General features: G+C 36.6%; 1 protein-coding gene across 3 annotated transcripts in view; it reads right to left on the bottom strand.

The window, feature by feature from the left end:
- The window catches only part of sugct (succinyl-CoA:glutarate-CoA transferase), a 155,070-nt gene that overhangs the window by 79,859 nt on the left and 53,265 nt on the right, over nt 1–21,946 (bottom strand). For all 3 annotated transcript variants that reach the window (XR_013796388.1, XM_079602433.1, XM_079602432.1), the window contains exons 10-12: nt 9,966–10,037; nt 9,690–9,787; nt 7,193–7,295 (exon numbers count right to left, since the gene is read on the bottom strand). Coding sequence is in view for 2 of the 3 variants with exons in the window: in XM_079602433.1 (XP_079458559.1) it covers nt 7,193–7,295; nt 9,690–9,787; nt 9,966–10,037 (273 nt within the window). In the remaining variant the exon portion in view is untranslated. The remainder of the gene's footprint in view (nt 1–7,192; nt 7,296–9,689; nt 9,788–9,965; nt 10,038–21,946) is intronic.

Raw genomic sequence — 21,946 nt, 5'->3', positions numbered from 1 at the left:
ACTGTAGCAACAGTCTTGGACCTCAACAGGAGACTGTAGGACCTCTGTGACCTGCTGCATTGCTCCTTGCAACATCTGTTTAAGCTCCACTGCTTGGCTCTTCACTCATTTGGGTGCATTTGAAGGTCCACGGGGCCCGGAAACATCCCTTTACTTGTAAACATTTGGTGGAAAACTCTGCTGCGAGACAACACCAAGGTCGGTAATTATCAGTTATTGTGTGCAGCTGGTTTACTCCATCGTCCCATTCACTCGGAAATCACAGAGAGACATATTGCAGGAAAACTAAAGGTCATCATTCAATCCTTTGAGTCACACTTCATTTTTTGTCAGCAACTAATGTCGTCCTTAAGGCATTACATTTATATCCATTCAGAAAATTCATTGAGTGTTTGTGGTTTCTTGGCCCTTTTCACAAATACAACAATACACTTTGATGTCCCATGGCCATTTAAGTAATAGAGGCATTTTTTATTTTTTAGAACTAATATATATCGAACATAAAATGAAACCAACAGGAAGAGAAGCTAGTTTTAAACATCAAATGTCTGTATCCCTCCTTAAAATAGTGTTTTTTGGCCCACTCCATCTCGTACATCTGACCTTTTTGACTGTAACCAACAACTAAAATCATACAGTGAAATGAAATGACAGTGAAATTGCTCTGAAAGAACAGATTAAGGGGTTGGGGGTCATTTTGTTATGAACGCACTGACAGGGACCCCTGGACAAAGTTTTGCTTAGGGCCCCTAGAAGTCTAAGCATAAGGCATTGGCATGGATAAGGCAAAAAATTTATGAAGTTAAATGATACAGATTGAAGCTATTCAACGTGGTTTAGCAGTCATGTAGCTCTAGTTTTGAACAAAAAGGAAGACCAAGAAAAGAGCATTTTCCCAAAAAAAAAATCAAAAATCAAAAAGGATGATAGCTTGACCTCATAAGTCACAACAACCTGGAGATCAGGGCGGTGTGGATTTCACTCTGAGCCCTGCATGGATTGTTGGAACAAACTCAGGCTTAGACTGATTATGCAGTTCAAACAAGATTCAGATAAACAGGGTTTCATTCACACATGCACGCACTCAAACAAAACAATAACATTCAGTTATTCAGTTCGACTTGGAAGCTCAAAAAAGGAGTTGACTCTTCTCCAGAAATTCTTCTCCTTCCTTTTTTTTTTGTTTTTTTCATCCGTGTGAATACTCAGCATTCAACCATGCTCACATCTGGGAGCCATTTTGTCCAAGTCCAACATCTGTGCCTGGCACCTGATACGACAGGAATGATGCTCTGGTAACATCCAATATTAATATTAATATTTCACCGGACTTAATCCAGGTGTGTGGCTCAGTGGTGAAACGGCCGATAACCTGTGCATTTTTGCAACATTCAGGGAGCAACCGGGGACCAAGACTGATGGCCAATAGCTCCAGACCAAAACATAACCCAACTTTCACGGATGTGATTTTTGAAAATGAAGTATAAGCAACCTGATACTGCGTGCCTGGGGTGCATAGAGGAACAAGTCAATGAACGTCAAGCTAACGTCACTGGAAACTAGAAATGGGGCCAATAAATATCATAAAAAAAGTTCAAATGGTTCAATTCTTCACTTGTTGGATGACAGAGAACCAAAAGAAAAGGTCCGTCAAAAACCAAAATGATGATGGAAACTCCACAGACAGTCTGAAAGGCCAAACAACACTTTCGCTATTAATTTTCCTCCTACATTCAATGGGTTATAAATTAAGCTGTAGTAATTTTACCAAAACCCAAACATGCTTCAAAGGACCAATGGAAGATGAAAATAATGAGAGGCTCAACCAGAAGTTCTCATCTGTGCATGCCAGGATAATTTCTTCAATACTCAAAAACCGACTTCAAATCCCATTTGGAAGAAAAAGATCTGTGTGGTTGATCAGTTTCCATTGATGTAGAACATTGTTTATTTGTGTATCATAATCAAGTGAGAACTGCGTAAAAGCGCCTGTGAGCACTTAAATGTTCACAGTTGTTGAAATTACATTAAAATACAAACATCCCCACCAGGCTTCGGGGAGGCCGACATGACTGATAGTTGAGAAATCCTGAATAATGCTTGTGCTAACTTGGTAAATTCTCTAGCTTCACAAGAGGAAAATGACAAGAAAAACAGGAAGAGTTTAAGTTATGCATGAAGAAGGAAGAACACTGAATTATAGTGTTTCAACAGGCCAAAGTTATGGATGAAGGTCACCCGAAGAATGGCAGATTTATTGACCAGGTTTAGTTTCCATCTCTGGTCAGAAGTGTTCAACCCCTACATCAGTTCATCAGGTCACATGACCTACATGAGTTTCATTGACTGCCCTACCCATATTCCATCTGCTTTTCCCATTCGTCTAGTCATAGCTCTCCTCCTCGTCCACTAAGTCTTAATATCACCCACTCTATCTTGCTCTAATACTAACCTCCCCGTCCATATCCTCCCCATCTGGTTTTCTGTCCTGTACATGTGCAGCTGTCCCTTCTCCTGAATCATCTCCTTAGCTCGCTCTTCACGTCTGTCGGATAATTTCCTCTGTGCCCTTGCAGCTACTGCTGATTTCTCCAGTGAACGCTGGATGTTTTTGGTTTCGCCGTTCGGTCAAAAGGAGCAATGGCTAACAGATTTGTGTTGTCCACTGACAGATATGATCTCCAGATGGAATCGTCAGCTCCGGCTGTCAAAAGTTCACCAGAACGCAATTTCGCTGGCTGTTTCTCGTGAAACTTCAGACGATAAGGACGCAGGATGTTCAATACATCTTCAAATGGACAAATTGCTTGCAACAAGTCGTTGGAGACGAATGAACCAGGTTTACAGTTTATAAAAACAATGAATGCTGAGACTATTTTAGGTTTAGACATACATGTCAATACTTCTTAAAAATAACAAATATGTTATCAAATTGCATTGCATTATTGTTATAGTATTGATATTATGATTATGATATGATTAATTAAATGGACGGCTTGTAACTTCAAGGTTGCAAGTTCAAATCCCACGAGAGTTGAAAATGATTCCTATTCTGCTCTTAAACAAGGCACTTAACCTCATGCTACTCCAGGGAAAATGACCCTGGTATACTGTAAGATCATCTGTTAAATAGTAAAGAAGTACAGTGACAATGATTGACAACTTAAATAGGGCAACAACTGTAAATGGGGCCAGGTTGATCTATATGTCCTGAATAATGCTTGTGCTAACTTGGTAATTCTCTAGAAAAACAGGAAGAGTTCAAGTTATGCATGAAGGAAGAACACTGAATTATAGTGTTTCAACAGGCCAAAGTTATGGATGAATGTAATAATTGCACCTGTAATAATGGCAGATTTATTGAATGACCCTGAGATTCTGCTCAACCATCTGGAGTGTTGGGTTGGTGTCCAGGTAACAGCCCTTCAGTGGTTTGCCTCATATTTAAAAGACAGGACAGTTGCTGTGAATCTGGGAGACTGCTCTTCCACATTGGTCCCTTTAGTTTGTGGTGTTCCCCAGGGGTCGGTTTTGGGACCATTGCTGTTCTCTCTGTATTACTTCCTCTAAGCACTATTTTTCGGAAGTATAGTATTTCATACCACTGTTATGAATGAATGAATGAATGAGCCATTTATATAGTGCTTTCATATGTACTACTGTACACCCAAAGCGCTTTACAATCATATATGGGGATCTCTCCTCAACCACCACCAGTGTGCAGCATCCACTTGGATGTTTTACGTCTCATCCGAAGGACGAAGCTCTTTTGACAGTATAGTGTCCCCGTCACTATACTCTGGCGTTAGGACTCACACAGACCCCCTGCTGGCCTCACTAACACCTCTTCCAGCAGCAACCTGTTTTTCCCAGGAGTCTCCCATCCAGGTACTGACATGTTTTTCGTACAATACTAATGTTGACAAAAATAAAGGCAGACATGAAGAACAAAAAAAAAAAACTGCTTAAGACATTATCATAGTATCAGGCTACAATATTAGTTTACTGATTTTAAACAATGAGGATGGAAATAATATGTTCAAATACATAAGCGATTCTACAACTACAGGCACTTTTGAGGTTGATTTATATATTCATTTTTATTATTATTATAATAATTTTGAATGAAGAACAAAAAATTCATACTTTCTTTGATATTTTTCTTTTACCTCTTTAAATTTGTTATGAAAATATTAGAATGCATATTAGAAATGATAATTAAGTAATTTAAATATTTTTGACAATTATTTTTTTACCCATTTTCACTAAATATGTATTAGTTTATCAGTCATGATACACAAATTATGACTTCAAAGTATTTAGAAGTTAGGGAGATCCATGGAGTATGAAGTATTCATAAAAGGCAATGAAATTAGAATTATTGAGACAAAGGAGTTGGCCTTTTTATATAAAAAAAAAATATCAAAGTCACCATGAAATCAAAGTTGACAATTACCGTTTTTTATGGAATATTGCAGTATTTATAAAATTTTAAAAAAGACGTGTTACTGGCGTGAGGGCGGGGCAACCTGTCACTCACATGAGATTGACCAATAGCAAACCAATCAATACCATCCAATTAACCCCCATTGACAAAATCAAGTCCCCCTACATTTGTTCTTGTTCCAGAAGCCGTTCGACTTGGACATACATCACAATAGAGAAGAAAGGACTACCGCAACTTTCTGTTAAATTCCAACTTTAAAAATGTCCCCTATAAGTTGCTATCAAACACAATAAATTATTTGAAATTGTGGTGGAAATGACACATGATGTTTCAGACAATGATGATGAAAATTTGTTAGTTGAAAATGTAACTATTGATTCCAAAAATTGTGTTTTTAATGTTGTTTTTAACATACTTAAGACAACCCATGTCCAAATTCATCAGACAACACCACTGCTGAGTATTTTCCACTTAAAACTGAAGTCCTGTGTACCAAAGTATTTTTCCCACCGTCACAAACATGTAACCAATCCCGTAAACGTGCGGGGCTTTTCCTATCATTCTTGTCATGCTCTGTGTGCATTTCAACACAGTAAGCACAAAAACAACTTTAAGAAGGGACAGGGTTTTTTAATTTGCATAATCATAATTCCGCGTATAATAAATGAGACAAGAATGTAAAGTTATACAAGTAGGCATGAACAAGGGGGGCTTTAAGAAAGTTTCTAAAAGTTTAAATGTGCCAATAGATAATATAACCGGACAACATGCCAAAATTTTAAAATTTCTATGCATCACAGATAACAATGTGACGTGGTCACAGTCTCTGTCAGTTTGTTGAGAGAAATGTGTATGTTCTTGTAAAGATTTTTGTAATCTAACACATATATTCTTGTTCTCATGTTGTTCCCTGGGAAATGACTGCCGAAACGTCGAAATGCCTTCCATTAGACAACTATGAATGACTAATATGTAAAAAGTAAAAGTATAGTGGAAGGCTAAATATAGCAAACCACAAAAATGTAATATTGATAGCCTCACTGGAAGTTCAATGAGTGTTTCAAATCACCAAGGACAAAAACAATAGCTGTTAACTCTGATCATGTGATGCGGTAGAGCGAGAGCCTCCACACGCTGATGGGATCTTTAAGTGCAAGCACTCGCTGTACCAACATGTGGTAGGAATTAAACCGTGTGTGTATGTGTGGAAGGAAACTTCTGCATCTTTGGTGTACAAAAACGGGTTCAAATTCCAGCAGTGTTAAATTCCTTGCTCTAGGGGCCTGTACATATGATAGTGTTTCACTTTTCACTTTATTAGCTACTGATGTGGATCAAAGAAATGGTCTGGACTTTTGTTTTGTAACTAAGCAAGTTTAGCTGATCAGTGTTATCCCGGCAATAACAGTGGACGCTTGTTTTTCACAACTGCACGATGTTGTAGATATTACAAGACAATCTATTACACTAATTATTACCTAGGGGATTTACTAAGTAGCTAATAGGCAATGCTACCAACTTAACTACTGTACAATTTTCAGTAGCATGACAACAATAGTTCAGCTAGAAACTTTTCCACTAAAAACCTGCCTAGATAGATCGATCGATAGATAGATAGATAGATAGATAGATAGATAGATAGATAGATAGATAGATAGATAGATAGATAGATAGATAGATAGATAGATAGATAGATAGATAGATAGATAGATAGATAGATAGATAGATAGATAGATAGATAGATAGATAGATAGATAGATAGATAGATAGATAGATAGATAGATAGATAGATAGATAGATGATAGATAGATAGATAGATAGATAGATAGATAGATAGATAGATAGATAGATAGATAGATAGATAGATAGATAGATAGATAGATAGATAGATAGATAGATAGATAGATAGATAGATAGATAGATAGATAGACAGACAGACAGATAGATAGATAGATAGACAGATAGACAGATAGATAGATAGCAATTTAAAATAAGGTTCCATCTGTTAACTTTAGTTAGCCTACCTATATTAGTTTATATGAACTAAAAATTTAAAATATATCTAAAGCATTTATTAATCTTAATGTTTCAACATATACTAATACATTATTCAAATCAAAAGTTGTATCTGTTAATATTATTTAAGGGATTTGAGTTTACATGAACTTGCAATGAATTTCTATGGACTAGCACTAACAAAGTTTAACAAAAACTTATTTTTATTATAGGAAATATTTTATTTATTTATTATTGTTAGTTAATGCATTACTAATGTAAGATTATAACTAAGGCAACCTTATTGTAAAGTATAACCAAAAATATATTCTGGCATTTCTTTAAAAAACGAATATATATATATATATATATACATAACATAATATATAACATTGAAATTATTTAAAATGTATAGATTGTTATTTTTCATATTATTATTATTATTATTATGTAGATTCAATGTAGTGTTGCAAAATGTATACAAATAACATAAAATAACAATAAAAAAATGCAATGAACCATATAGTTATGTTGCAGAAGCAGCCAAACTACAATGTCAACATGGACAGCTTAGCCTTGACAACCAGAATATTAATACATTTTTGTTTCCTTTTGTACAATAAACACTTGTCTGTAGCGAGTTGAGTCGCCACTTTAGATCCAATGTAAAATCCGTGTCCTGAAGCAAAACCACTGCTTTAGTTCAGTTTCAGACGAGCCTCCCCAACACCCATGTGACCTCAAACTAACCTGAGGGCTGGAGAACACCTGCTGAATGTTGTTGATAGGGCCACAGGGGACACCGGTGCCTTCGAACCGTCTCAACCACTCTCCAGTCGTGTCCTCCGTGAACCTGAGGGAGGACAGAGGCATGAATGAAGGTTTGAACAGGGACAGGAGGACACGATAACACGAGCTCAAATGCAAGTCATATGTGGCCACTTCCTCTCTCTGTCCCTTCAGGACAACAGCACTGTGTAAAACCACCAACACTCTTCTGAAAGATTTTACTTAATATGCCCACTATAATTAAAGTGAATCCAGGCTTCTTTTTCTTGCAATATACAAACATATAAGGTTTCTCGTTTTATAAACACACTCTCACAAAGCATGTCTTCAGTGACTGACGCTGATTCACCCAGTCAGAATGTGCCGTTCGAATTTTGTACAGACTTTCTTAAGGTATTTCGGTTCACAACAATCCCGTTGTTGCCAAAAGTATTATGGATGGCTTGAGGGTGTGCGAACAAAATGTTTTAATGTCAAAAAACATTAAGTTAGGAAAGCTTTTGCAGTTCTCACACTTTGACAGCAAAATGCATCAGACGGGCCATAGCAGAAAAGTAGCAGAGAGAAAGGAACATTTTTGGTTTGTTACTTTGCAGATCCACAGCTATTCCTCCAGCATATAATGTTGCCAGCATCATTTAAAGACAATTAAATGGTATGTATTACTCATTTTACTTTTGATTGAGATTGTAAAGATGCAACAGATTTTTAGCATATAAGGACTTACATATTAATCTATTTCTCAGATAAAGCTATCCTATGGCTTCGGAAGATTATAAATATAGCTGATGAGACTGCTTTTACATCCTCAAAACAGTCCCTGTGCCAAACAACAAATAAAACAAAACAAAAACAGAGCAGGAAATGATATTGAGCGAACCCCTGGTGTGTCATGGTCTTAAAACATCAGGTAGAAATATAATGATAATTATGGATTAATTCATGAAATATTCTGTCATCCTTTACTCACCCTCATGTCGTTCCAAACCTTCTTTCGTTCAATCTTCAGAACACAAATGAAGATCTTTTAGATGAAATCACAACTACCACTTTGACATTTCAAAAAGTTAATAAAGAGATCGTAAAACTAATCCATATGAATTGAGCGGTTTAGTCCAAATTTTCTGAAGAGACTCGAACACTTTATATGATGAACAGATTTAATTTAGGCTTTTATTCACATATAAATATTCATTAGTTCAAGCATGTTCACTTGATGTGCGAGAACCAATGAGGTTCATTCTCGTGTTACGCATCACGTTTGAGCTTCAGCAAGAACCAATGAGATTCATTCTCATGTTACGCATAACGTTTGAGCTTCAGCAAGAACCAATGAGGTTCATTCTCGTGCATTGAGCACATACAGTTGAGCTTCTGTTTATGTTCACTGATGAATGTTTATATGTGAATAAAAGCCTAAATTAAATCTGTTCCTAAAGCGATCGAGTCTCTTCAGAAAATTTGAATTAAACCGCTCATATGGATTAGTTCCTCGATCTCTTTATGAACTTTTTGAAGTGTCAAAGTGGTAGTTGCGTAGCTGTCAATGGAGGGACCGGAATCTCAGATTTAATCTTAAAGATCTTAATTTGTGTCCCGAAGATGAACGAAAGTCTTACGAGTTTGGAACGACATGAGAGTGAGTAACTAATGACATTTTTGGTGAACAAACCCTTTAAAGTACCGTATTTTCCAGACTATAAGTCGCTCCGTCCGGAGTATAAGTCGCATTAGTCAAAAAATGCGCCATGAAGAGAAAAAAAACATATATAAGTCGCACTGGACTATAAGTCACATTTATTTAGAAATTTATTTCACAAAATCCAAGACCAAGAACAGACATTTAATCTGGAAAGGCAAGTTATTCAGCTCCACAACAGCACAGAGAACAACAGGCTGAATAGGTGTCTGCATGTTAACGTAACACATTAACAGTTATTCAGCTCCACAATAGCATAAAGAACATATACCTGGGAGGCTGAATAGGCTAAATTAACATTAGCCAGCGAGTCCAACAAGTTACCGGTAAGCAAGTTCACCGAGCTCCCGATCTCATTCCTCAACACTGGAAACATTGAGTTCTTCCTCGGTGTCGCTTCTGAACAACTCCGCTAACTAGAGCGCCCTCTCGCGGCTGTAGACTGTAATGTTTTCTCTTGGTTCATCTCAGTCAGTATGAATTAATTTTGATATATAAGTCGCACCTGACTATAAGTCGCAGGACCAGCCAAACTATGAAAAAAAGTGTGACTTATAGTCCGGAAAATACGGTAGATTAGCCCATGCAAGTGGGAAGGTGACGTCAGTCAAAAAAGGTGGTCAAGTGGAGCAAACTAATACATTTTGATGAATGATTACGAAGATGCTATTTCCTCAAACATTTACTGTCTGGAATAATGTGCAGTGATGAATGGTGCACATTACTCACAGGTTTGGTTTTGATTTCATGTTGACCTACCTCTGGGACAGAATCTGCAGCAACTCTTTGCGGTGCTGAACTCTTAACTGGTTGCTTTTGTACTTCGGGCTGTCGGCCAGACCGCTCATGCTCAGGACCTTGGCAAACAGACACAGTCGATAACAGAACTGTTAGGAAATGTGAAGCCTTTTCCCATCAGTCAAAACAAATGCATATCGCTATAAAATATGACTGTGACTGAAATGTATACATAAAGCTTGGTTAGATTTATTAAATATGCATATTTGGAGTCCATAATAAAAGGTCTCTGCTTACTTTGCACACTTTCATAAACTGCTGGTCATTTCCCGCTGCCACAACCAAATATCCATCTTTGGTCTTGAAACCCTGCAAACATAGAGATTTAATACGCATACAGAACAGACTGCCAGATAAACTGTGTGAGTAATAAAGAAAAACCTCACACACCAACTGCCATTAACAGACACAGAACGACAACATTGAAAACTTTGATATGATCAAATGTATAACTAGTGCAACAGTATTTCATGCAAATCTGCATCTGATGTTTATTTTCTCTAGGGTTCTCCATCTTAAAGGACAGTCATTATTTTCTCATCCTCATGTTATTAAAAACCTTATTGCTCACTATTTCAGTGAAACAAAAAAGAAGATATTTAGCACAATACACAACTATGAAAGTACATGTTGACCAATGGTTTTCAAAGTTCACTTGTCCACATGACCACAACTTCAAAGAATGAAACATGCACCTACATGAGTTTATTATGGTATATTTATAGTAAATCAAAAGTTTTATATACTTTTATCATACAGGTTTTTAACTAAAAAAAGAGGAAGATGATGATGATGGCAAAATGGACCCTTTTCACAGCGATGAAGCGTTTCCACAGTTATCTAGTAAAAAAAAATGTTTTATTAATACACATTCATAACACTATACTTTGTGTTTGCAGTGAATGACCAAAAACTGAATTAGCGCTGCTGCGAGGGTGTTTCTAATACAACGGCAGAGGGAGTGCTGGCAGATTTGACATCTCTCTTCTGACAGCTGGAATCAATCTCTCTAGATTGTTCACCTCTGTTGGAAAGTCATGTTAACACCATTGCATTTCTTTTTTTGTTTTTGCTTTTGCATTCCCATTCACCGCAATAGAAGCTTACAACTATGACTTCAGCTTCTGAAAACCCGGGAAATATGAAAAGGATCCATATTAAATTGGGGGCCAGACACCACAGGTGAATAGGGTACACAATTTACTAAAAGATATCACCATACTTCCCCAGTTGATTAATCAGAGTATATTAAGACAATTGTTTTGCATTACAAATTGTATCAAATGTTTTGTTATGTTGCAAATGAGGAGATATCTAATTAAATATACAGTAATTTCCATACATTTCCAGAACAGAAATTTGAACATTGGATAAACCCGGATTCAAAATTATTATTTTGTTTTGTTGACATACAGGTGAAACTCGAAATATTGTGCAAAAGTTCATTTTATTTCAGTAATTCAACTTAAAATGTGAAGCTAATATATTATATAGACTTATTAAATGCACAGTGAGATATTTCAAGCCTTTATTTGATGTTATTATGGCTTACAGCTTATGAAAACCCCAAATTCAAAATTAGAATATTGCAAAAAGGTTTTCATAAGCTGTAAGCCATAATCATCAAAATTATAACAAATAAAGGCTTGAAATATTTCACTTTGCATGTAATGAGTCTATATAATATATTAGTTTCACATTTTAAGTTGAATTACTGAAATAAATGAAATAAATTCTTTTGCACAATATTCAAATTTTTCCAGTTTGACCTGTACAGTATTAGAGATTAGGTTTTTGGAAGGGATTTTGGATATCTCATTATCACTCCATAAATCAGATAATTATGGAGGCCCAAAAGGGACCAGATGAAGGAAATAAATATGAGATGGGGGAAAAACTATTTGTCAATGCTTTTGCTTTCGCTAGCAAAAACTTTGCTTTCCGCAAATAAACTTTCCATTCCATGTTTTGCTAGGGAAGGCAAAGTCTCTCAGAAAAAGCAAAACATTGATTTATTTACTTCTTTTTCCACCACAATGTGCTTTTTAAGGGGTCTGCAGATAATACTGTCAACAGCCAGAAAAAAAAAAATCACCATGTTTTTAATAATAATATGTTATATAAATCAGGCGAATGATAAATGAACAAACCCCTCTTGTAAAAAGCTTCAGAATATAGATAGGAAAAAGCTAACGTTTTGGTGAATGTAGGCGCTGCTGAAGTACAGATTTCTGGCTCATTGGAGAATAACTCATTTTGTGAAAAAGGCCTTTAATGATACGTATTGTAATTTAAATCTACAGGCGCAAATACACAAAGTGCAATAAAAGGAACACTTAAATGGGTATTATGGATGTTTTCTTTCCACTAGTCTGGAAGAAGACAAGTTATGGAAGCCAAAATACCCCAAATTGACTATTGCAAGAAAAACAATGGTTTAGTCTTGCCTTAAGGGTAATATCAGAGACATTTCGTGCTTCTTAATGACTAATACAATTGAAGTTGCATCAAATCTTCGGGGGAATCAGAATATTCAATATGCATATTAGCGGTTTGATGGGAAATCTTTCAACGAAAGATCAGGCCCACAAATTCTTCAGGTTGAATTTTGCGGGTGAATGCTCCCAGCAGAGACGCCGATTCATCCATTCCACCGAACCCGACTCCAGGCTCAATGCCTGCTGGGAAAAGCCACATTTTCACATGAACACAGCCAAACCGAGGCTTCAAGCTAAAGCTTTTCGCAGAGGTATAAACAATAATCCACAACAAAATGGCAACAAGACTGCCTAGAAACAGGAAAAGGTCACAGACACAAAACCAAGCGGCACCTCTGGGACGATCTTCCGATGCCAGTAAAGCCACGCTAAACGGGAATCAACCGGCTTATGTCCGGCATGTCAAACACAATGATTCCTCTCCCAGATCATTCCCCGTTTCATCCCGTGAAAGATAACAAACTGGCCAGACCATGCAGACAGGCCCAAAGTCCAACTAACGTGACCTTCTCAAATGCAATCCATCAGCTTCCATTGGACCAGACCATCTGCATGAGTAAATCAAGACATTGCTAATCGTCTTTTGGCCACAGCAGCACACCTTAGAACAAAGCGTGCATTGATGGCCACAGTCTCTCTTAGCACAAGCGCTTTGCTCCATGTGTGTTTATTCTGGTGCCCCATGGCAGTACAATAGGTCGAACGAGAAACAAAGTGCATGGACCACAGTTAATGAGACAGTGTTTTGACAAAATGTAACCCATCAGATTAAATGATTTCAAATGAATAAATCAAGCACGGGCCAAGAGGTCACATGCCTGGGGGAGTCCAAGAAACAGCGGGAAGGCAAATACACACACAGCAAACACACAAACACTTCATTTTAGTGTGGGTCCAGTTTGACTCATACAGCGACAGAGATCAAGCCCAAATTGTCCTGCTACCGGGATGTTTCCAAACTCGTGCAAAGCACCCTGGGGCTCGCTGAATGCCACTTGCATGTGCAAGGAGCTTGATGGCGTTCAACCTGACATCTTTTCCTGTTGTGTGCAGTTGAAAGCAGGGCCAAAATTAACACTCGCCAAGCTCAATTGCGGGTAAAATTGGACCTAACTACAAAACGTGAACTCAGTCTTTAGACAACTATTTATCCTCTGTGGTTTTTCTAGGACGCCTACATTTTTTTCCCTCCAGGACCTTATGTGGCGACATACAGTGGGGTCTAAAAGCCTGAGATCACATATGGAAAAGTGTTGGGAAAGTTATGACTTGCATCATCGTTTTCAAAGTCCACACTACATTAGCATTGTTGCAAAAAACACCGTCTCAGTGTGGACGGAAGGCCAAACCGGAGAGAAAAAGATACGCTTTCAAACAAAAATGTATTAGTGTGGAGAAGGCCTAGAGCTTGGGAGAAAGTGGTCGCCGTGTGGGTGTGACGGGAGAGCCTGGCGTGTCTGTCGCGTCACTTGTAATGCATTACTGTCTTGGACCCCACTGTGTGTCGACTATGCCGCATGTTTAGGGACCAATATTACAATTCTGGCTGATATTGTCAAACTATTTTGTCAACAAAAAAAATTACATTTTAAATGCTACAAATTATTTTAGGCATCACAAAATTATAATGTTCATTTTCTGAAATGTATGTAACATTTTGTTAAACAGTGTTATTAAATTATTCACATTTTTTAACATTACATGAGTGTTAGACGATGACAAATGTGTAAAAATACGGGAAATGAGCATGCACAATTATCCAATAACTGATAGAAGCATTTAAAAATCCAATTTGTCAGTGCAAATGTCTACATTGATGAATTATTTCTACTACAATAATGCCTGCTTTCTATGAGAAAAGGCTAAATGTGAATAGTCAATCAAACACACTTTCACTTTCACACAATTACTATCAGCTGAGAAAGACACTGGCTACTGCCTTTGGGCTGTTATTATAATGAGTCTGATGTGGGGGAATGTGTAACTTTTGAAAAAAAAAAAAGGGATTATGATATCCGGCATCATGAGACCGTGGTTCCAGTAAAGAGCCTTAAAACGCAATATCGTCCTGTTTTCAAGCTGTGTCCTGCTCACAAGCTGAGATGGTTTGATTTGTTCCACTGAAGTTACATTTACTCAATTACCAACAACTGCAACACCTGTGACTAAATGCAATGGTCTGATATTATAGTGCAAATATAAAAGCAGAAATGTAAGACCCAAATATTGAGGGCCAATCTAAACTGACTTTACATATATTCATGTATATAAGGAATGTCAAATTAAAATGGCTTTTGGAAGTTAAAAAGGAAAAGTTAAATATATACACCGAGTTCAATCAAACACCACAGTATTTATTTATTTATTTTTTGGCAAAAATTTCACTTGTTAATATGGCTAAAACTAATGCAACATTTAGCCCAGTCTTTGTTTAGTTTTGATCAAACATTAGATTAGATTGTATATTCCATAGTTTGTTTCTCTTTGTTTATGTTTCAACATCTAGGTTGAAAAAGTGTCAAATTAATAGAAACTAAATCTCAGATAATATGTGACCCTGGACCACAAAACCAGTCACATGGGTCAATTTCTTGAAATTGAGATTTACCGTATACATCATATGAAAGGTGAACAAATCCTTTCCATTGATGTATGGTTAGTTATGATATGACCATATTTGAGCTATTTGAAAATCTGAAATCTGTGGGTGCAAAAAAATAGAAACATTGAGAAAATTGCCTTTAAAGTTGTGCATTTATGTTCACGATTGTGCTGCATTCACTTACAAAAATACATGTTTTATATATTTACAGTAGGAAACTTACAAAATATCTTCATGGAACATGATCTTTACTTAATATCCTAATGACTTTTTGGCATAAAATAAAAATCTATAATTTTGACCCATACAATGCATTGTTGGCTATTGCCACAGATATACCCGTGCGACTCGTGACTGGTTTTGTGATCCAGGGTCACATATATGTTTATAATTTTCACTTATATACACACATCTGACATATTTGGGGAGCCCATGCCATCAAGAAGTTTGCCAACCGGTTCTAGAATAGAGAAGAGAATTTTGGTCCAAGCATTCGCTTGCTTTCCCAAAGAGATTCTCACATCAAAAAGGACAATTAGCACACCCTAATTGAGCCCCAATCTGAAAGTAACCTAATCAGTCAACATTCATTTTCAGTTTTGATTAAGTGCTGGCAGAGACCGGCAGCCTTCGTGTGACCCTGGGGAAATGGAGACATGAATAAAGTTCTCACAGAAGACAAAGCACTAAACAGTCTATGGTTTATTCATTACATTATTCATTATATCATATTATATAAATGGCCTATGAGATGAAACATGACATCCCAAAACAAGTGTCCGAACACTTGAACGACAAGGTCTTTGATACGAATAGTCACCTAGCATTATAAAAAGAAAGGCTCGCTTTGGGGAAGCCAAGACTGAATAAACATAGCAAACAATAAATGATTTAAAAAGACAAACCATTTCCAGAATGTCAATGAAACACAGCCACATTTGTTGTTACTGAGAGAAAAAGGGAAAGAGCCGTGCATGAACACAGTAATTGTTTTAAGTTTTGGCAGCACCCCACGTCCATGTGGTTTCCTCTCAAGAACGTTCTCTTTTTACATTAGCCAGCCTATCTAACTATATGTGACTTAAGCTTATCTTGGAGTTCACAAATACCTATTAAGCAAATAAATCACAAGTATAATGGTAGTGCTAAACATTTACTACGTTGAGAAGATGCTTCATCTGCTTCCATTTCACGTTTAATGGTGCAATTTGGATGCTGGTTTGATGGGGACTTCTGTATTATATTTGATACGCCAATTTCTAAGGACCCTAAAAGATCAACATATTTGCTGAAAATCTGTTGTACACAGTCTACAACATGCCAACTTTACAAGGAGTTCAAGGCACTTATAATTGTAAAAATGCCCCCCCCGACAGGGCGTGGTTCTCATGTCTTTTTGCAGTGAAATCTTTTTATAGAGTAAAGTAAGAGGTGGACAAAGTACACAACTTCCTTACTTGAGTAAAAGTACAGATACTACTGGTCAAATATTACTCCGTTACAAGTAAAAGTTGTAAAGACCGATTTTTACTTGAGTAAAAGTACAGAATTACTTGTTTTTAAAAGTACTTAAGTATAAAAGTAAATGTCAATGCATTGTTTTATTATTGTTGCATTGTTGCATGTAATAACCAATTTACAGTACCTTATGCCTCTGAATCTATGCCTGCCTACCCTCATATCAATATCACATTTATTTCTATAACACAGTTCCTGTCGTGGGATTGAATAAGTCACTCAATAACGTCCACAATGGTTTCGGACACCCAAATCGCTGTTCCCAGTTTTTTGGCTTTTAGTATGAATATGTTAGCCTTGTTATCTATAAGCTAGTGTGCTCCAAAACAATGACAAAATTCACATTTAGAAGACCAAACCCAACGTTGAAAATTAAAATCATGTTGATGTCAGAATCCAATGTCAGATTGACGTTAATCTCCAACGTTGGACAGACGTTGTATTGTGGTTGAAAATCGGTTGACGTCAGAAACCAACATCAGTCGAGTTCTGGCGTCAACCAGACTTTCATTTACAACCAAAATGCAACCCAACTCATCCCTGACGTTGTACTTTCTACTCAAGGCCCTTGAAAGAAATGTAGTGGAGTAAAAAGTACGATATTTGTCTTTCAAATGTAGTGAAGTTTAAGTAAAAGCTTCCATAAAAAATTATACTCAAGTAAAGTACAGATACTCAAAAAGTGTACTTAAGTACAGTACTCAAGTAAATGTACTTCGTTACTGTCCACCTCATGTAGTTAGTAACATTGCAAGATGAACTCTTACTGGAACTGCAGCAACTTCGGTTTACTTGATTATCCACCATTTAAAAAAAAAAAAAATCATATTACTTTTTGGCCATATAAATAGCAACTGCAGCAAATTGCATGGGCCTTAAAATAATACTGTAATATTGAGTTGTCTTTTTCTCCTTGAGTATGAGCTCCATATTCACACTATTATCATATTATATGAGCCATAAAAACCTGATGTATCTGTAAGATTGGAAATAATCCAAGATATTTGAAAGGAACAAAGACATTTGCTTTTCACTCCCACTTCTCTAAAGGCACAGCGGTGCTGATAGTGATCTGGGCCTGTAGGCCAGGGGTTTGGACAATGGGGGAAGTTGTGATTGTCTGATTGGTCAGTTTGAATATCTCACACCTGGGTGTTAGTCACATGGTCGGGGAAAATGACAAAAGAGGATTGTAACTGTTCTTCTGGCTCTTTTCGGATGCTGGCCTGCTCTTGAGTAAAAGGCCCTCTGCCTTTGGCTCTCTCTCTCTCTCCCTTCATTTCTCTCTCTCTCTCTCTCTCTCTACATTTTACATTTATGCTGGGTACAATTAATGGTTTAAGTTATTATCACATGAACCTATTTTGTAACTATTTTAAGATAACCTTATTTTGTCACATTGAACCTTTTTAATTCATGGAGTCAGATTAAAACGAGATGATTGCATATGTGAATGTGTCTTGTTTAACCCAAAATACTTTGAGACGCTTAAAAGACGATAACACACGCGTCCTTCTGGCCGGAAACCGGAAGTTGGGTCGATCAGCCGGAACTTACAGAATATGATACTCAAACACATATGCAAACTTTATGTAGATTTTTTTGTTTGAAAGGTAAATAAACATATTTTTCTGGCTATTATTTCATATGCCAGGCTGTACGGAGTTACCCAGGAATAATGTATATGTGGTACAGAAGCTAAACTAGCACATAACCCAAGTCTGGTCTACTCTTGTCAGCAGAAACTGCAACATAAAGCCTCATATTTAAAGAATCAGATGGATGACATATCGCTATACATCCAGCATGGGAAGGCCTCGTGTTGGATTAGTGGTTGGGCTTATGATATCTGTAGGTTTCGTGGTGTAGTATACATGAGGCAGTACGGAGAGTTTGGTTTCTGCTTTCTTTAACAGCTCAGTGAAGTCTGAAAGCAAACCGCTAGTTTTCTGGCAAGCGTCTGTCCAGCGAGAGTCCCTCGGCTAGACTAATGCAACACAGCCCCACTGTGGCGGAGATACAGTGTGCTTTGAATCAATCTCTGATCTGCAGTTGAGGAGTAATGAAATGACACACATTTCATTGATGATTCCCAGCAAACACTTGAGGACAATACAAAGTCAAAATAATCTGTCTCATGTCAAAATGTCCATTTGCTGAACTGACTAGTAAAGCACAACTACGTTTTAACACTTTCTTAAGTAAATGTGAATGATGCTTGCGGTGGTTGCTAAAGCGTTACAAATTGTTTAGAGCAGAGGTTTTCAAACTTAATGGAGTTTCCTAATTCTGTTCTCGGAAGTACACCAACAATACACATATTTAAACTCTTCCTAATCAAACACACCTGATTCAATTCATCAGCTCAATAGTAAAGAGATGTAATGGATGGGTCAGATAATGTGTACAGCTGGTGTGCCTCCAGGAACAGGGTTGGGAAACACTGATTTAAGGCGAGACACGGCAGGCAAAAACATTGTTTTTTTCACTGGTCAATTTTGAGATATTGGGCTATTTGTCTTCAATAACATGTCTTCTTTCAGACTTGTGGTGAAAAAAAGTACAAAATACACATTTAGGTCTTTATTTTACTACACTTTGTCTATTTGCGTCTGTAGATTTCTCCGAAATTCAACAAAAGTTGGCGTTCTTAACGCGCTGCTCCGCGATCGCTGTCTGCTACCTTTAATCTCACACACCTCTGGAAAGCTCTCTCTCTCCTGTACAATGCTGTCAGATCCAAATATGGTCATTTCCTTTTAATCAGCAACCAATCGTGAAAGTACAATGGGCATTTAACTCTAAAAGCGAAATCTCATTGGCTGATGTCAATTTCTGACTACGGGATTCGTTCAGATGCATCACGTGACGCGCTCTGACATTTAGATGTGTGTTTTTGACTGTTTTTCTGTTCAGTTGAAGGCCATAAATGCTGTGTTTATAAGATTTGATTTGATTTAGGTGGTTTGTATTGTTGTTGCTAATGATTTGATAAGATATTGTGTCAGTAAATAGTTGTTTCCACTAAAAAAGTATGATTTTTTACATTACAAATCTTTAAATGCCTTTTTCTCAAAATGAGTTTTTTGTCATTCTCCAGTAGAAACATCTCAGCCGATGTACACCAAACTTTCCAGTTATACACTTAGCAGTATTCTGAAGATATGTTCAGAGGGATTTGTTAATAAATCATTCCTGGCCTGATTTATGTGACATTTTAATCAAAAAAATATGTCGAAAATCGTTTTTTTTAAGGCTATGGACAGTATATTTAGATTTCCTAGGTAATGAAAGCATATATCCTGAAATCCCTCTGAACACCTTTTTAATCTTGTGTGTAATCAAAATGAAAAAAGAATTTTGCACCTGGCTTTATCATACGTTCAGATCTATCTACTGAAAATATATACACAATTGCGCATATTTAATGAGATAATGCATAATTTGCATAATTAAACATACACATTTCAAAAACTTGTAATACATTTTTTTTATGAACTTGTGTAAGTAATCACCTGAGGAAGTTTCATGGTGATATCTATTATTTTAAAATTGTACGCTATTCACCTGTAGTGTCTCGCCTTAATGTGTATAGGGGAATATTTAAGTGTTAAACAAGCTAAACCTTTGTTTTATGTTAAGCACACAGAATACTTTGGCCGTCTGCGTTCCGCGACAGTCCGCGCGACGTCATTTTCATCATAAGGAGGGTGAATGAAAGCCTAAATTAAATATTTTCATGATACAGAACGATCGATTCTCTTCACAAAATTTTGGAACTGCTCAATTCATATGGATTAGTTTTACAATCTCTTTAAGAACTTTTAAAAGCATCAAAGTGATAGTTGCGTACCTGTCAATGGAGGGACAGAAATCGCTCAGATTTCATCAAAAAGATCTTAATTTGTGTTCCGAGGATGAACGAAAGTCTGACGGGTTTGGATCGACATGACGGTGAGTAATTAAAGACAGAATTTCCATTTTTGGGTGAACTATCCCTTTAAAAATAAAAGTCCACTAGATAGTGTGCATGCATCGAAAGTGTCTTTCCACGCTCACGGCCAAAAGAGTAACTTCGAAAAGCTCAACTGTGTGTGAGACTGATTAAATGAAGAATACCCGGGCCTTTAGTGTGCCAATAATCCCTTGGGAGAGTTATTGAAAGGTCTTGGACTTCACAAACTCTCTGTGAGCCCACCGTGACACCTCAGTTAGACATCATCCCGATGAGCCCGACTCATGCATTCCCACAGTGAACAGAACAAGGGTACTGAGCCCCGGTTAACCAGCATCGCTTCTTCTGTATTCTGTGGACACGCTGAAACTATAAACCAAACCACTGCTTGCTCTTTAGCCCAGACAGGGATGCAGGGAGGAAACTGTGGGTGGACGTGAAGCACAAGTAATGCTGTCAGCTCCCATGAGTGATGACCCCAAACCCACTGTCTTTAGGACACAAAACCATGGCAAAAAAAAAAAAAAAAAAAATTGAAGATTGAGATTTACAAAAGTCACAAGTTAACGACATTAAAGTGGTAAAGTAGTAAAAAAGTCAAAAAGCAAAATGATGAGAATAAAGTTATAGTATTACAAGTTAAGTAACAGAAAACCTCAAAATGAGGCCTGATTTATATTGTTTATACCAAGAGTTTTTAAACTTTTTCTTGCCAAGGATCAAGGAAATATGATGATCCTCTACAAGGGACCCTCTTCATAAAATATTAACGCAGAAAATTAAGTGATATATATTGAACCGGTCAAAAGTTTGGAAACATTACTATTTTTAATGCCTTTGAAAGAAGTCTCTTATGCTCATCAAGCCTGCATATGTTTGATAAAAAAAAATACAGGAAAAAACAGTAATACTGTGAGATATTATTACAATTTTAAATAATGGTTTTCTATTTTAATAGAAAATATATGATATATATACTGATATATAACTGCATCACATAAATAAATAATATTTTTAAGTATATTCAAATAGAAAACCATTATTTAAAATTGTAATAATATTTCACAGTATTACTGTTTTTTTCCTGTATTTTTTATTATATATATATATATAAGCCCTAGAAAACATTTTTTTTGTAAACAAATATTTTGTTTGCAAATAAATATAAAATAAACCAGATAATCCATCTCAACAAGAACTGATAATGATATGAACAAATGCTGAAATTCCTCCTCGGTTTATCCACAGTTTATCCACAAGCCATATTCATATTAAAGAGACATTTGAAATAAGATGTTTACAGCATTGTAACTCGGTAATTCAGCATTTTCTTCTTTCTTTTGTAGTAGTAGAAACATTAGAGATATCCTTTATTACTTTACTAATGATTGTTTTCATGAGCGTATGATGCTTTGCCTCAGAAATGGTGCGAAAGATCACGTCAGCCTTCTAAAATAAAGTAAAACCGTATAATGATACAACTGTACGTCTTAATCCAGTGACACTAGATTGCAGAATATAAATAAAGCATGCACAGGTTTTATTCCACCTGTGCACATTAACCTCACGGTATCTCCAGATGGGACTCGCTTTGACCTCACAACATACTTTCGTTTACCCTCAGAGTGAGTTGATAAGTCACGTG

Source organism: Phoxinus phoxinus (genome assembly GCF_949152265.1).
Source record: "Phoxinus phoxinus genome assembly, chromosome: 24".
NCBI classification, from domain to species: Eukaryota; Metazoa; Chordata; class Actinopteri; order Cypriniformes; family Leuciscidae; genus Phoxinus; species Phoxinus phoxinus.
The sequence above is the reverse complement of the archived record's forward strand: the minus strand, read 5'-3'. Positions and strand labels throughout refer to the sequence as shown.